This window comes from Amblyomma mixtum, chromosome 10 (genome assembly GCF_055824585.1).
Source record: "Amblyomma mixtum isolate Tamu chromosome 10, ASM5582458v1, whole genome shotgun sequence".
NCBI classification, from domain to species: Eukaryota; Metazoa; Arthropoda; class Arachnida; order Ixodida; family Ixodidae; genus Amblyomma; species Amblyomma mixtum.
This window is the reverse complement of record NC_143021.1, coordinates 24,266,863-24,283,026: the sequence shown is the minus strand read 5'-3', so window position 1 is coordinate 24,283,026 and position 16,164 is coordinate 24,266,863. Positions and strand designations below refer to the sequence as shown.

General features: G+C 48.3%; 2 protein-coding genes and 1 non-coding gene across 3 annotated transcripts in view; 1 reads left to right on the top strand and 2 right to left on the bottom strand.

The window, feature by feature from the left end:
- Positions 1 to 779: 779 nt before the first annotated feature.
- TRNAR-CCU (transfer RNA arginine (anticodon CCU)) lies at positions 780 to 852 on the bottom strand. Its single transcript has one exon. It is a non-coding gene; the product is annotated as a tRNA-Arg (tRNA).
- Positions 853 to 3,182: 2,330 nt separating this feature from the next.
- On the bottom strand, positions 3,183 to 7,970 carry Clbn (Nuclear export mediator factor NEMF homolog Clbn). The gene is made up of 2 exons (XM_089562659.1): positions 7,123 to 7,970; positions 3,183 to 5,814 (listed from the first exon to the last, which is right to left on the bottom strand). The coding sequence occupies exons 1-2, from the start codon at positions 7,692 to 7,694 to the stop codon at positions 3,378 to 3,380; spliced, it is 3,009 nt and encodes a 1,002-aa protein (XP_089418785.1). The 5' UTR covers positions 7,695 to 7,970; the 3' UTR covers positions 3,183 to 3,377.
- Positions 7,971 to 8,162: 192 nt separating this feature from the next.
- Positions 8,163 to 16,164, top strand: part of LOC149325389 (dnaJ homolog subfamily C member 2) — a 46,814-nt gene continuing 38,812 nt past the window's right edge. The window contains exons 1-2 of the mRNA XM_089562660.1: positions 8,163 to 8,503; positions 15,018 to 15,208. Of these exons, the coding sequence (XP_089418786.1) occupies positions 8,428 to 8,503; positions 15,018 to 15,208 (267 nt within the window). The 5' untranslated portion in view covers positions 8,163 to 8,427. The remainder of the gene's footprint in view (positions 8,504 to 15,017; positions 15,209 to 16,164) is intronic.

Below are 16,164 nucleotides of genomic sequence, written 5' to 3'. Positions count from 1 at the left end.
TTACTTAATTATGACGTCAATTCATTACAATTCTTCTCATTTCAAAACAGCACGGCTCACGGACTAGAACGAAGGACATACCCAACACCCCGCCGCTGTCCTGAACTTTCTCTTTTCTTCGTCTTGGTCCATAGGCAGTTGCGCTGTTTCACAACTACGTGTTACACCAACTCGTCAAACCGTTTTTGGAATGTGACACCCCAGCTCCGAGCGACTGCAAGAGCTGGGGTGTCATCATACAGTTTATATCATACAGTTTATATCTGCGCATGGCCCTCGATCCGCACCCATAATTTCGCGCCATACAACTCCCAAATACTCGAAACATCCACCAAATGCGGAACCCCGCATTCCACATTAAATCAAGCATGGGACGGCTGGGTGACATGCTGACAGGCACAGGTGCAAATCAGTGATCTAATGGTGCACTCAGCAGGTGTCAAACGCGGTAACAAAAGTATGATCCGGGCGCCACAGTACACATCACACTGCCGCGGCAGTTGACGCCAGAAGCGTCGCCTGCGCCTCGCCAACACCTCCTGTCGCTTTGCCTTCGCATCACCAACATCACAGAGCCGTTCAGCCGTTCGGCTTCGCAGGCCCAGCGGCAGCGCCGCCAACGCCAGCGTCGCAAGCGTCGCGCTGGCACCTTTCCCGGCCTCCTTTATTTCTGGACCGGTTCCCACACGCCCAGCCCGTTTCGCGGGCCGACTGCCGCTATCAAGAGAGGGAGACTTCGAACAAGAAAAAAAAAAGTGCGCAAGAGTAGAAAAAAACAATACCCCTGGCGGGACTCGAACCCGCAATCCCCGGTTTAGGAGACCGATGCCTTATCCATTAGGCCACAGGGGCGACAGCAGATTCTGCTGGATTCGAAGCTACTTAACCCATGGACTAACCGTGAATTCTCGTTGCCTTCTGCTACGATCAGTTTCAAGTTGCAACGGCGGTCTAACGCACATCAACACTCGGGGCTAGTACGATTCCGTACCTGCCTGCGAGAATGCATGACCAGTGGCATTAAGCTTATCGATACGGGGCCTCTAAATCAAGTGTTTAATATGATTAACGCGAGCCGCATGCGCGCCGTTAAATGCTACACGGGCTCGAACGCTAACCTTTGGTACTTTACAATTCTAGTGAACAGCGAAAACGCGGGCAGTTTCTCAGTTGCGCTTGCATTACAATTCAGAAAGATCGAAGAGTGAATGAACTTGACGCCGTCAACACAGTATTTCGGCTCAAAGTGCAGCGAAAGCTATCGGGCTAACGGACGGGACAATGAAGTTGAAGTTGCACCTGTGACTTCGCATCAGAACCTCGAAGCTGTGCAAAGAAGCTTGCCCACGATCGTAAAACGATAGCATCATACGCACAATTTCACTCCGGGTGCGTTTAATTGCAGCTCGAGAAGCTGACAGAAATTTGCAGGAATTCAGGACTTGCGTGAGTTGTGACGTAAAATTATGGGCACTGTAAATCAGATATAAGGGTGCAATCAGTTCTAAAGAAAAAACAAGCAACAGCAGTAAATAAAATTATAACTAAACAAAGCATTACGACCATTTGACTTTTAAATGAGAAAATTTGTCTGCATACTTCAAACCCCTATTTCAGAAAAATAACAACTTATTCACATACGTCGCAAACTTCCACGCACACAGAGCAGCATCCTTATTTTTCAAAATACCCAATGAAGCCCAAAAAATTACTTTATCATCTGAAGCTGTTTTCATAACAAAAATCAACTAAAGCATGCTACCCCTTGAGAGAGGAAATTGACAGCACCGGACAGCAGCAGCACAACATCAACACTTGATAAGCATACCATGCAACTTCGCAACGTCCACCTCTATTTTTAGTTTTTTGAAAACCAGTTCTTATCGCTCGACAAGAAATGGCCCCACCATTTTGACCAGCACAGATGCCAAATGAAGCCAGCACCAATGACTTCTAAGACAATGCTGAACGCCTTCAAAAAAATTTTTAAAAATGGTGCCCACAAACTTTTTTGAGCACAAACTTCTAGAAGCACAAACTTCAGGTGCGTCAAACAAAATATAAACATCTGAAATTGCTGACTACTTTAATGCCCTTACCTGTGCAGTGAAAGCTAAACTGTTCGACCGCAACAAATCTGTGGTGGACATGTCAGCTTAAATCGAGACTGAAAACGCTTACTTGGACTTAACGCATGCACTATGGCTCCCCTCAATGTTTCATTAAGTGCAAGATGTAAACAGAAGGGTCACGACAGAAAAAACTCGCCTCGATAAGTCTACATAAAATGTTCTGCTTATCTAATCTTTTAGTCCCCTCAGTGCTGTGCTCTGACAGCTTATACCCGTGCCACACGCGCACAAGAAATGGCAGTAAATGCTTAAGGCCTTAAGTTTGTTAATGCCATTATTTTCGGAGTTGGTGCTACACGTCCACATTTAATGCCATTACGGGAAGTGAGGATGACGATAACGCTTGCAAGGCAGTCAAAAGTTTCATCTGAATGTAAACAGTGCTAATGAGCACAATATATCGGGAATGTTGTTCAAATGTAATGTAAAAATGATTTTCCATAAAATACGGCTGTTCTTGATTTACAAGTCAAAAAAGTAGCCATAAACTCGCAAGTCGGCATATAAGTTGAGAGTACCTGTCATGAAGACTGGTTAAAATGGCGCTCTTCGCATCGAAAACGCGGCATATATAGATGTTTCATCTGAGAAAGTTACAAATTAACCATTTGCTACTGGTTAGGAAGTTGTTACTCATGCTTTTCTGCGTGTAGAATGGGAATGGGAGTACACATTGCACAGGCGAATGAGTTGTGGTGAACTCAGTAGGTCCTGAATGGCAGTAAGGCTAATGCCATTAAATTTATGCGTGTGGCACCGCACGAATGCCATTAAAACTTAAGGCAGTAAGCACTTCATGGCATTAAATCTGGCCGTGTGACACAAGTATTAGTCTGTTAAATGCCACATGCTCATAAAGCAGCCTTATAGCCCGACATTGTCAACTCTCACTTACAAATTGGAAGAACCTAAGAATGCCCAGTTTCCAAAATTGAGCAAGGATGTGTTGGAACAATGACCACAGCTTATACTCTAATTTTTCTCGCCTGCAACCTGTTCTGCTACAGCTCAGAGGCAAATGTGTGAATTCAGTTGAACCACAGCACTATCTTCGAGCTGCTTTAACTTAATACCCTTTATTCTGGATTGCACACCACTGCGCCACTCCATGTATCAGTTCAATAACGCAAAGTCATCAGAAATAACGAGAGTTCAGAGCTCCGTGAATGTTCCACCGCCACGTCCGGTATCACAACCACTTGACCCCAACTGTTTTCTGCACGGAGAAAAGGCCAAGCAGCGCACTTATTTACGTTTCTGCAGGTGTGGCGCCGACAGCTTGACCTTGCCGGGGATATTTCGCGAGATGTCTTGGTCCTTGCAGGCTCGCAAAAGGTCCCGCTCTCGCGGAGTCGTGTTCTTGTCCTGCGCGAAGACGGAGAGGGCAGTCTTGGCCGCCTTGCCCCTCCGCCCCGTGCCAGGCGTAACCTTCACCTTGTGCTTGTAGTTCTGGATGGCAGCATAAGGAGCGCAGACAGGTACGGCAAACAGGAGAACGTCTTCTGCTAACGGGCAACCCGTCAGCGAAGCCAGAAGCCTTTGTTGCTCATCGACAATATTGGCCTCATCCTCGTCCTCCTCTGCATCAGCCTGCGGTTCTTCATCCTCTACTGGGACCACAGACTTGTTGGTGGCTGGCCGTAAAACACCTTCCGCTGTCTGCTCAACACCTTCCTCTTTCAACACCTGCCCTGAACCTTCCTGGCCTGGGCCATCGGTTTCTGAAATGATGTCTGGCTGTACTACATTCGCCTGCGCATTTGTCCCAGGTTTGGCCTGCGGCTTGCGTGGAGGCTGTTTTGCCTTCCCAGCAGCTGCCTGCCCACCTTCTTTCCTGTTGCCCTTCTTTTGCTTACGACTCTTTGTTTCCTTGGGAGCACCAGCGGATGCCAGGATCTCCATGCGGATGCGACGCTCTTCTTCGTCCTGGTCCTTGTACTTCTCCTTGATTTTCTTCAACTTGCCGTGCATTCCTCTCTTGGGTTTGGCCGTGGTCTTTTCTGTGCTTGTGACCGTTGGTGGTTCTTCAGGTGCCGGTTGTGTCTTCGGCTTGGCGGCTGGCTTGCGGTTGACCTGTACGCACCTGGTGGGCTGTGAATAGACAATCTCTTCGGCTGCGTCCTGGTCATTGTGCTCAATCACAGGGGCTTCTAGCTCATGCGGCAGCTTGACCACTGTGTCTGGGAAGAGCTCTGCCTCTCCCTTAACACTGTCTGCGTCACCGTCGCCCTTGACACTCCCCTTCTCAGAATCTGATGCATCAGACAGCTCCAGCTCTGGCCCTTCCTCCGGCGGTTCAGTGCTGGCTTCCGTCTCGTCCTCTGATACACGGACCCTGCGCTCACCTCGGTGCCTCTCAATGCTTTCATCGTCCAGCTTGTAGAGGAAGCCGAAGCCCATGATGAGATAGGACGGAGGCAAGTAGTTCTTCTTGCCGCGAATCATGAATGCTCCTGGAGTCAAGTACTGTCCTGTCGGCGCCGTCTTGGAGACCTGGTGATGATGCACCCACCAAGCACTCGTCACCACCTTAGCATCCCAGGCCGCACTGTAGCAGATGGCCATTGTTCCCGCTTCATTAAGGGTCTTCGGAGGCACGGGAGCGCCTGTAGGGTTCTTGATCACAATACTACTTGCGCCGTGCAAGTCTGCATGCACGTAAATGTCACCGGGCCGCAAGTACTTCTTCACAATGGCCTCATTCTGCTGAGCGTCCCGGCCTCCCACAACAAGGTAGTCCTCGGAACTGATGAACCAGAAGAACTTCTCAAACCAAAACGCCTTGCGTGCCTTGGCAATGTTAGTGGTCAAAGCAACCTGCTTTAGTGCCTCACGCGTCTTTTTCTCAGCCGACTTATAAGCCTTGGCTGATGATTCGATGGTCTTCTGCTGCTTGCCCGCTGCGTGCTTCTTCTGGTCATAATATTTCCGTGCATTGGCATATGCGGACAAGTCGATGTCGATGTCAACCAAGGCTTCCTCGCCGTCATCGTACGGATCCTTCAAGAGCATCTCGAAGTGGTTAGTCTCCAGCTTTAGCTTCCGGATTGAGCATGCCATGGGGTCCCCCTGCTCCTGGGCTTCTTTGAGCAGCTCTGTGATCTCCGTCCAGCCAATCTGGTTCGCAATGGCACTGCGGACAACACCGAGCGCCCGTTCCACAAGGTCCAGGTTGACCTCAATAAGCTCAGCCTTCCGCACGTCTGCCTGCTGCACCTCTTCCAGGGCCTGGATTCTCTTCTCGTGGTCCGTGCGGATGTTCTCAAGTTTCTTAAGTGCCTCCTTCTCGCGCTGATGGGCACGCAGGCTGATCTTCTGCATTTCAACGCTGGAGAAGAACTGGTCCACGGCGGCACTGAATGAAGGCAGCTCAATCGTGGAAGTGTTGCCACTGGCTCCCGCAGAAGCATCGTGCTGCCGCCAGAGGAACGGGTGGAACTCTTGGTAGGAGACGATTTCGGTGCTTCCGTCTTCAGCCGGCTGGATGCGTTTCTCAATCCTCTGGACGATGTGGCCACGGCACGGCTCGGATCGCGCCCGCGCCATGATTGCGTCGGCATCACGCAAGCACTCGAGGATTTTTTCAGTAAGTCCTTCAGCTGAAAAACTGCTGATCTTGGCTCCTGCCGAGAGGCCACGACCCAGCAGCACATGATCAAGAAGGGCTGGGCCATAGAGAGTCCTAAGGGGAAAGGAGAGAACTGTGTCGGTCTCTGAAACCTGGAATGCTCTAGTGACGTTACAGGAAACTGTTGGCCACACCAACATAAACTCACAACTCACAGTCTTTGGCACCTAGTTACCAAGCAAAATGACTTCAAGAGTATTCATAGCACCATGCAAATGACGCTATTTATTCAAACACCACTTGCAATGCACGGGGGTTCCAAGTTCTGATTTCATTTGTGACGGAACAGCGCAAAACACCGGGACAAGAGACAAGGTGTTTTGCGCTGTTCCGTCACAAATGAATAACCAACATGCCCAAGCTGCTGTCCTGTCTGATTTCATTCGCTGAATAACATCACTCAGAGGTCGTTCGCAAGCACCAGGTTTTAAAACCACAAGCAAGTAAAGAGAGGTGTCCGGATAATGGCCTCACTACACCTGTGCCCATTCCGAGCACACTCCTAGAAAGCTGTGTCAAAAAGTTAAACCTCCGAGTAATGCTTGCCTTAAAACTGTATAGTTTCATGAACAGGGAAGCAGGACACAGAAGACTCGCAGCAAAAAAAAAATTAATGCAACATGTGACAACTTCTAGAGACGACAAAATAAGCGAAGACCTGCCCGGTTGCCTTCTGTTTCCACCTGATGTCCCATAGTGCAGTGAATTTTCCATTTTGATGCTTCCCCATTTTTTCCAACCTTTAGTATTACTGAGACCTGAATCCTGTATTGATTGGCAGCGATTTGTTTTGGTCTTGCCAGAGGAGTGCTATAAGAAAAAACATCTTCATCATCATCAGCCTGACTACGCCACTGCAGGGCGAAGGCCTCTCCCATGTCTCTCCAAATAACCCTGTCCTTTGTCAACTGCAGCCACCGTATCCCCGCAAACTTCTTAATCGCATCCGCCCACCTGACTTTCTGCCGCCCCCTGCTACGCTTGCCTTCTCTAGCAATCCGCTCAGTTATCAATGTAGAGTAACATCCAAGGCAACATTGCTGCAATAAACACGCCGTTCACAGTGAGCAATGGGTGTGTGTGGCTTGTCAGTAACGCTGTCTCAAGCTTGCGCTGTCGCTACAGCAACTCGAAAGCACCACATTTCGCCACGCCATGCTCCTACCTGGACGTGAGGAGTGGATTCCAAGAGAAGGCAAACGTAGCAGGTGGCGGCAGAAAGTTAGGTGGGCGGATGAGATTAAGAAGTTTGAGGGGATACAATGGCCGCAACTGGCAAAGGACAGGGTTAATTTGAGAGACATGGGAGAGGCCTTTGCCCTACAGTGGGTATAGTCAGCCTGATGATGATGATGCTCCTACCTGGGCGTGAGGAGCTTGCGGAGGGTGTCGCCCGGGCTGGCCCCCGCCAGGACGCCAGCCAGTTGTTCGGCGTCGAGCGAAGGCGCCTCGGCCAGCGCTCCTTCCACGGGGTATTTCTCGCGCACCACCAGCTTGACGTCCTCATCCTTGCCCAGGGCGCGGGGCCGCAGGATGTTCAGGATGAGGTAGTCTCCGTCCGTGAGCACTACGTTTCCGCGGTCGTACAGTTCCAGGATGACGTGGTAGGCCGCCTCGCCCGTGCCGAACTGCAGGTCGACGACGCGGTCGGCGCCCAGCTGCGCGAGCCGCTCGACGCGCTTGTTCTTCAGGTGCTTGCGCAGCTTCATGGCGAACCCCGACGGGCTCTGGTTCTTTGGCCAGGCGAACTCGGTGGTGTGCAGTCGCACGCCAGACTCGATCAGCAGCACGGCTTTCTCTTCCTGCCGGCTCAGCTTGAAGAGGTAGGTCTTCGTGTCAACGTCGTACACTTGCACGACTCGCATGCCGACGACGGTCTTCTGTAACTCGGCGACCATCGCGAGGATGTCGACGGTGCTAAAGCGGCTCTTCATGATTTCGGCTCAGTGGTCGCCTCTCAACTTATACGATGCGCTCACAGCATGGAAGTGGAGGTCTGCTCGGCGATGCGATCGAAGATGACTGCGGCGTCAGGTGTCAGCAGAATGGCCATACCGCTTCATAAGCCAGACACGTTAGCGCTTGTTCCTTGGTGCGGCTGCCAGTTGTCAAATCGTGCGAGAAACAAACACGAGTGTTTCCATCCGAAACGACTACTCTGCCACAAAGCATGCACACGAACACGCAGACAGCACTTGGCTTGTCTCGAATTTGAGTTACCGTGCGGCCAAAGTGTGTGCCAGCAAAAAAAATTCAAAGCCACCTGTACACCAGTACAGAAAATTAAACTTCATAAAAAGTGAAATTTCACACTAACGTTAATAGATTAAATATATTAAGCTTGGTTGACTCACTGGATTGACTCAGAACAATCCAATAAATCCAATCCAGTTCCGAAATCGCCGACGGCCAATTCGGATTTCGGAAAGCATGGAGCGCGAGTGGCGTGGAGCACCGCACACAGCGTAATCTACCGTAGCATGTTTTGCCCTTACTGTGCGTTGTGTCACAACGTTCTGCCACGTCTGAAAACTTCAAGTCTTATATAAAACTTCACCATCATCTACTGCTTCGCCGAAAAGCAGGAATCGGCGACGCCGTGCAGCTGACAGCACCCGCGCCCTCCCCGCTGTATTGGCCCCTATCGACCGGCGGTGACTGAGCGTCATGGTGCAGCTGGTGGTGCTCCCACCGGCGCCTGCTGGCCTCACTTCTGGTGCTGTGGCCTTCGGGAAACTCACCGGTAAGATGTAGTGCTGCTTGTTCGACATCCGTTGTGCGGGGATCTGCGCACGACAGCCAGCGATGGCCATCCCATGTGACGATAGCCAGCGGCTGTCAGTACGTTTGACGGCATTCCTCTGTTTGAGCAACACTTGTTGTTGGGCTAGTTGGTAATACAATCCTGTCCGTCGTGTACCGCCTTTTTCTTGTCCGTTGTGTTTTGTGCGCTGGTTCCTTCAGAAGTATTCCTCTGTTTACCTGCTAAGTTCTTCGTCAATATTTATCACCCGTATTGGCTGTAATTAATGACCGAATCGCACTGCGAGCTCAGGAATTCAAGTCGTGTTGCTGTCGCACGTTGTTTTGCGTACTATTTCAATTTTTTACAGCGAGAGCTGTAACTGCCTGTGAATGAGTTTCACATCGTCGTCGTCGTCGTCGCAGTAGTAGTAGTAGTAGTAGTAGTAGTAGTAGTAGTAGTAGTAGTAGTAGTAGTAGTATGTAGCAGAGGTCCACGTACCCGATGGATGCGTTGCCATGAGAATTACTCGGAAGGAGGAATCCTCAACCAGAGGATGGTTACCGTTGCAGGAAGAGGGTATGGAGAGAGCATAGGAAAGCTTAAAGGGACACTGAGGAGAAATTGAAGTTGGCTTGTATCGACAGAATACCAGCTCCTGATTACAAAAACGCCACTCATGCTGACAACAAAGCTCTTGTAACATAGAAAAGAGCAAGAACCAAAATACAGGTATCGCCGCCACAGGCCAAACTCGCAAGTACAAGCGTGATGACGTCATAGGACAAAACAGTGTTGCTAGAACCAGTGGTTCTAGCAACACTAGGACACGAGAATCTACGAATCACTGAGGTGCAGCCAATTCATGTGCGAATCTCCTTGACGTCGCCAGATGGCGCCACGTACCCGGCAGCTACGTGCGCGCCTGCAGCATCGGGACCAATCAGTGCCTGCTCACCGGCGGTAGGCGGGCTCCCGGTATTCTGCTAACGGTAACAAGGTACACGGTATGCTAAAGGTGTCTATTTGCGAGAACTTCGTTGACGACTTTGAGAGCGGGATCCATCGTAACGCTGGCAAAACGCCGGTGCAAATGTAAACGAAGCGACGGTTGTGATGGCCGCAATAGCCGATAGATGCCTTCAACGTGCGGCCGGCGGTAGCTTCCTGTTCGGATGCTGCTAGGCCGGACTGCTGGCCGCCAGAAATCATGGAGTCTGCGTTACGTCATGTGCACGTCATTTTTCACGTAACTTAGTCCTGTGTCGTCATAAGAGAATCTCAAGTTTGAATCAGAGCGGCGGAAAAAACTTCTTCAACTTCGAATCCAAATTTCTTAGAAATATATGCATCTTTCACTGCCGACCAAGTGGCAACAAAGCCATGAAATGCTGAACTATCGGATTCTGGTGTAAAAAAAATATTAATAGAGCTCTCCTCACTGTCCCTTTAACCGGAGAGTGATTGCAACGGAACAACCCGGAGGGCAGTGTACTCTGGAAAGAGGAGGAGGGTATGGTGAGAGGATTCTGGTGTGGGCTAGTTGGTTCATGCTGTTGGTTCAGCGCCCGTCCTGTGTTTTTCGTGTTCCTTGTGTCCTTGTTCCGTAGCGCTGTTGTGAATCTGTTTATTAAGTATGGTGAGAGTATGGACTGCATAACCGAAGGTTAGTTATGTTGGGAGCCACCTGAAGGGTAGTTACCATGGAAGGAGAGAGTGTGGGGTGCGAGCGAAGTAATGTAGCGCAGCCCATTAACGGCAGGCAGCTACTGTAAAACGAGCTGCCCGAGGCGACGATCATCAGTAGTGCTGTGTGCCGAGAGAAACAGATTGAAGGGGAGAGCTATGCAAAAAATGACTGCATGGAAAACTAACATGAGCATTCTAGAACTGCACGCACATGTTGTCTTTGTATTCTCTACCTCAGTTTATTGTAAAATATAAAAACCTTAATAGCTGTCGTTGAATCTCTCGTTACTCAGTGGTAACCGTCTTGTCAGTTCTTTTTTTTGTATGTGTAAATAAATATTATTATTATTAATATAAAATAACCAGCTGTCTCCGCATAGCCTCCATTGAGCATTTTGGACAGCTGCCATTCCTGAGGAGTAGATTTCTGGCGAGTTGGTTCCACCTTATATATTGGGGCCGCGCAAGCATGGTACACAGACGAGATAATATGTGTGTGAACGTGTCTCTTTCTTCTCTTTCTGTGTTTCTTTTTTATTTGTTTTTTTTCATCATTGTGTCTGTCACGTGTGTGCGCAGACTATGGCACTGAACGAGCTCAAAGAGTAACCCTGTTCTGTGTGTTTAAATGCGGCCAGTGAGAGGCTGCTTAGGTAAGCTACGGCTAGCAATTTTCGTGCCGAAATCTTTTCCAGTACTGTCGACGAGTACAGTTGCAGCCACGTTAAACGCCTTTGCAACTGTTGCACTGCCTTGAGGCACTTTGATGAAACTTGCAGAGACGGCATCAGTTTTGTGAACTTCACATTTTGAAAAAATTTGCAGGTGGCCTTGGGACTTGAAGTGTGACTGCCAAAACTTTAGTGCCCATGGGGCACGCACTCTCACTTCTAGTTCTGTACCTTTGTGCAGCTGAGATGTGTGAAAGAAAGTTATATTACGGGACATAGTGTGGTACACAGCCTGCCTGAACTTTGTTTGTTTTTGTTGTTGTTGTCCTTATGCTGATAATCATATTAGTTTTGGCTGGTGCGTGCTTTGGAGGACATGAAGTTCGGTTTAGCACGCAGGTATCAATAACTCTACCTTGCCAATATCTCACTCGGCAATGTTTTGTGGATGCATAAAAAAGAGGCCTTAAATTGATAGCTGTTTTTGTTGTTGTTGTCCTTATGCTGATAATCATATTAGTTTTGGCTGGTGTGTGCTTTGGAGGACATGAAGTTCAGTTTAGCACGCAGGTGTCAATAACTCTACCTTGCCAATATCTCACTCGGCAATGTTTTCTGGATGCATAAAAAAGAGGCCTTAAATTTATAGCACAGTAGTACCTTGTAAGCCACTCTTGTGCTGCGTGTTGTTATCTGTGACGATAACAGGGTTTAATGCAGCTAGTTGTAGTTGTTGGTTTGACGGCATACCATATGGTCAGCAAGTATAGCACAGATGTTCACAGGTCGCTCACCATGCGAAAAAAAAAAAAAATTACATTCTATAAGCACTATGGCTCTCTTGTTTTCACTGAAGCAACCGGCTGCATGCATCCAGGTTTTGTAGCTTAGTAGCGTTTTTAGTGATTTAGCACAGATAGCATACAAGGTACTATCGTTCCTGTTTAGTGTGTTAGATATTGTCGGGATGATTGACTCTAGGTTTAGGTGGGCTGGTACATTCTTTATGGTTGCTGATATCTTGGCTTTGACCCAGTTAATCTCATGGCCACTTTTGATCGGATGCTTGGCGACTGCATTCAATGTTACTTCTTGGTTTCACACGTCTTTCTGGTTTTCTCCCAAGTGTGACGTCAGATCTGTCGTGTTACATATGTACACTGATGAGCAGCTGGCGAAGGCAGTATCATAAACGATGCCAGGAAACTTATCACGAGGGAGCTGGTCCTTCATGTTCACAAGCTCAGCCATTATCTTGCTCGTTGAGATATGCACGTTGTGGATGCCATGCTTGCAGAAAATGCACGCATGTGCCACGCTTATTCCTGCTGCGTACACGAGGCAGAGACTCATTCCGGTTTCCTTCTGCCATTACTTCCACTTTCCTCGGCAGAAGACTGCTTCAGTGGTGCCAGTCTTTTTTGCCTTTTCCAGATGTAGGAAAGTGTGTAGCCGTTCCTTTGCAAGTCAGTTTCTATTAATACGATAGCATTAAAACCCCATGTCGGGAAAAAATTATATATTCTCTGAATCCTCCGGCAAACACCTGCCACAGCTGGCAAGTGGCAGAGTGGAGAGGGGGAAATCCTCCTCTCCGTTGGTAGAGGAGAGAAAGAGAGGTCAGAAGGTGGCTGCAGCCGCTGCGGTGGCTCAGTGGTTATGGCACCCGGCTGCAGGCCCGAAAGACACGGGTTCGATCCCGGGCGCGGCGGTTGAATTTCTTTGGAGGAGAAATTCTGGAGGCCCGTGTACTGTGCGATGTCAGTGCACGTTAAAGAACCCCAGGTGGCCGAAATTTCCGGAGCCCTCCACTACGGCGTCTCTCATAGCCTTGGTCGCTTTGGGACGTTAAACCCCATAAACCAAACCAAACCAAACCAGAAGGTGGTTACCACGAGATGAACCCAGAGAGTGGCAAGTGTACGGGAGAGGTTCTGACGTGGGCATTTTACTACCTAAGGGTGGTTGCCACGGAAACAACCGGACGGGTGGTTGCTGTTCAACCTGTAAGGTGACTAGGAAAGCAAGCTGAGTAGAGGAGCGGAGATAACAAAGCAGCGTACGCGTGCTGAATGCTGCCACTCTCTCTTTGAAGTGGTTGTGTGCGAGCTACGTCGATGGGTATTGAGAGCAAACGGGGAATGGAAGACCAAGTGTGCGAGGGAGTCAAGTGTGGAGAAGCACAAAAAAGGCTGTGTGTGCAGGTGGATTCACTTCGGCAACACAAATCAGTCACACGTCGGAGTTGCAATGCTAGCGCATCGTCATCGTCATCAGCCTGACTACACCCACTGCAGGGCAAAGGCCACTGCTAAGTCTTTTTCCCTTTAACCCTGTCCTTTGCCAGCTGCGGCCACTGTATCCCCTCAAACTTCTTAATCTCATCCGCCCACCTACACTTGCCTTCTCTTGGAATCCACTCTGTTACCCTTAAGGACCAGCGGTTATCTTGCCTTCGCATTACATGCCCTGCCACATGCCCATTTCTTCCTCTTGATATTGACTAAGATGTCATTAATAGACTAAGACGTCATTAACCTGCCCTGAGTAGGTGTATTTTCTTACCACTTCGAGCACCTCGCTACCAATTGCGAACTGCTGTTCTCTTGCTAGACTATTAAACATTACTTTGGTTTTGTGCATGTTAATTTTTAGACCCACCGTTCTGCTCTGCCTTTCTAACTCATTGATCGCGCTTTGCAGTTCATCTCTTGAGTGACTTAGCAAGGCAGTGTCATCAGTGAATCGCAGTTTACTTAAGTAGTCTCCATTAACTCTTATCTCCAACTGTTCCCAATTCAGGCCTCGGAATACCTCCTGTAAACAGGCGGTGAATAACATTGGTGAGATCTTGTCTCCCTGCCTGACACCCTTCCTTATTACTGCTTATTTTATGGAGGAATAAGGTAGCTGCTGCTGTTATAGATATCTTCCAGTATTCTCACATAAGACTCTTTTGCACCTTGATTCTGGAATGCCTGCATGACTGCTGAGGTTTCCACTGTCTCAAATGCTTTCTCGTAATTAGTAAAGAATATATATAGGGGTTGGCTATATTCTGGACATTTCTCTATCACCTGATTGATAGTGTGAATGCGGTCTAACACATACCTTTCTGCATCAATCACATTGATCGTCCATCACTTTTTTCTTCTTGTCTCGTTGTTTAGACTGATTTCTTCATGGCAGGGTTCTCTGGCATGGCTTATCGCAGTTACAACTGCTGACTATCTGTCACTGACTAGGTGCACTGAATTGAGATCTAGGTATCTTTCGCAGTGAGTAGATTTCCATTCCATTGTGATGTTCACAATTGTGAGCTGAGATAGCTTCCCATTTGCTGTGCTAAAAGTCTGCTGGTAGAAGTTGCTGTTTTAGAAGGGTACATGCTTGGCCTTGTTGGTTCATATTTGAAAGGTAAAAACGTAGCGCAAAGAGACAAGGACACAGAAAGACAGACAACACACGGTCCTTGTCTCTTTGCCCTACGTTTTTACCTTGCTGTTTTAGGTAAGATACATGTCGGAGAGACAGAAATGCAAAAGTTGGCATAGCTCCTTTACGTCAGAAGGTATCTGATCTTGCAGTCTTCTTGTTCGAGACGTTTCTAGGATGCTTCAGCTGTGAAACCAACAGGTGTGCTTGTAAAAAATGAGCGGACTTCAAAAGACAATCTTTTCAGTGTGTTCTGTATTGACAGCTTTTACTTTGCTGAGGAAGTTATGTCTGTTCGTGCCTCTCTTGCCAATGAGTGAAGCCAGAACACCGTGAACGTGTTAAAGTTGCTACAGTACGTGGACATTTCGTCTATGTCAACGTTTTTGAACAAGTTCACTATGATGATGACTGTACTTCAGATAGCACTGCACGTTGGTTCTTTACAAGAGTGTTGATGCTTCAGACAGTTGTATTCCCTGCCATAGGCTAGCAGAAACCCTGCACTTGTTACGTACCACTCGTTTGAGGATGTTGCACGCTGGTGCACATGTGAAATTATCTCTGTATGGGAAGTTTTTTTTTTCTACTCTTGTCATTCACTTGCTGTTGGCTGCAAAAAGCATTGCACCATTCAGCTGTGCAATAAATGTGGCGGTGACAGTTGTGATGCCATGCCTATTGACAAGAATGTGCTTGTACCCCGTTCCTGGCTGCAGAGCTCACTCAGGTGGATGTGGAGCCCGTGGGCAGGTGGTTTGAAGCAGTTTACCAGAGCTCGCGCACTCGGCACGTCTCATCGGCAGCATCAGTTGGATCTGAGTCATCGGATGAGGGCGAAGGGGACAGCGTCGCGGAGGAGCCTGCGGAGACCCGCTACCTGCTGAGTCTCGACCCCAAGGAGTGGAAGGTGCAATAATTTATTGTGCTGCTTGTTTATTTTCACGCGATGCTGTGCAATTGCACTGAAACATAAACAGGCTGGTTAATATATTTGAGGGATTCTGGCTTACTGGTAGTATATACTATGGCTGCACATGCATTTGGCATCTGTGTGGTGTCGTTTAATTTAGCTTTGCGTTTATCTGAGCCACAGTTGAATGTTTCGGTAGGTGCCTATGCCTTTCTTAGGTGAAAAAAAAAAGGGTGGTGCTTTTCTTGAGCGTGTTTTGGCTGACACAGTTTTGGATGAGGGCATGACCTATCCATATGAGCACCCCGTCTTCATCTGTGTGGCTTCTGGTCAATAATGGAAGAACAGCAACTATTGGGCAACAACTTATTTTTGGGTTTAGTAGTCTTTGTACACCTTGAGAGTGAAAATTTTTGCTATGACGGCTTAGGTTTGGTTTGGTTTGGTTTATGGGGTTTAATGTCCTAAAGTGACTCAGGCTATGATGTACCATAGTGAAATGCTCCCAGTAATTTCTACCACCTGGGGTTATTTAACGTGCACTGACATCGCACAGTGCACGGGCCTCTAGAATATCGCCTTCATTGAAATTCGACCACCGCGGCCGGGATCGAGCCCGTGTCTTTCGGGTCAGTAGCCGAGCACCATAACCACTGAGCCACCGCGGCGGGTGCAATTCGGGGGTGAATTTTGAAGAAGTGGCCCATGCACAAATTGGAAGAAAAAAAAAAAAACGTATGACGTTATTTTTTTCTCAGTTATCTAATCCAAAACAGGGGATGCAGCCCATATGCGAGATTATACGGTATAACGTAACTACAGGCCAAATTACTATGTCACAGATAAAGTCACAAAACCTGTGGTGTGTGGTTTGATTGGCTGAACTGGGAACTGTTAAGTGACATCTTGGAAAATTATTTGTGTGAAATGACAGACAAGAAGCTTACAATTTT

Coding starts and splice junctions, on each gene's coding strand:
- Clbn (XM_089562659.1), bottom strand. CDS start 7,694: ATGAAGAGCCGCTTTAGCACCGTCGACATCCTCGCGATGGTCGCCGAG. Junction 5,815..7,122: donor CGCAAGCTCCTCACGCCCAG/GTAGGAGCATCA, acceptor CTTTCCCCTTAG/GACTCTCTATGGCCCAGCCC.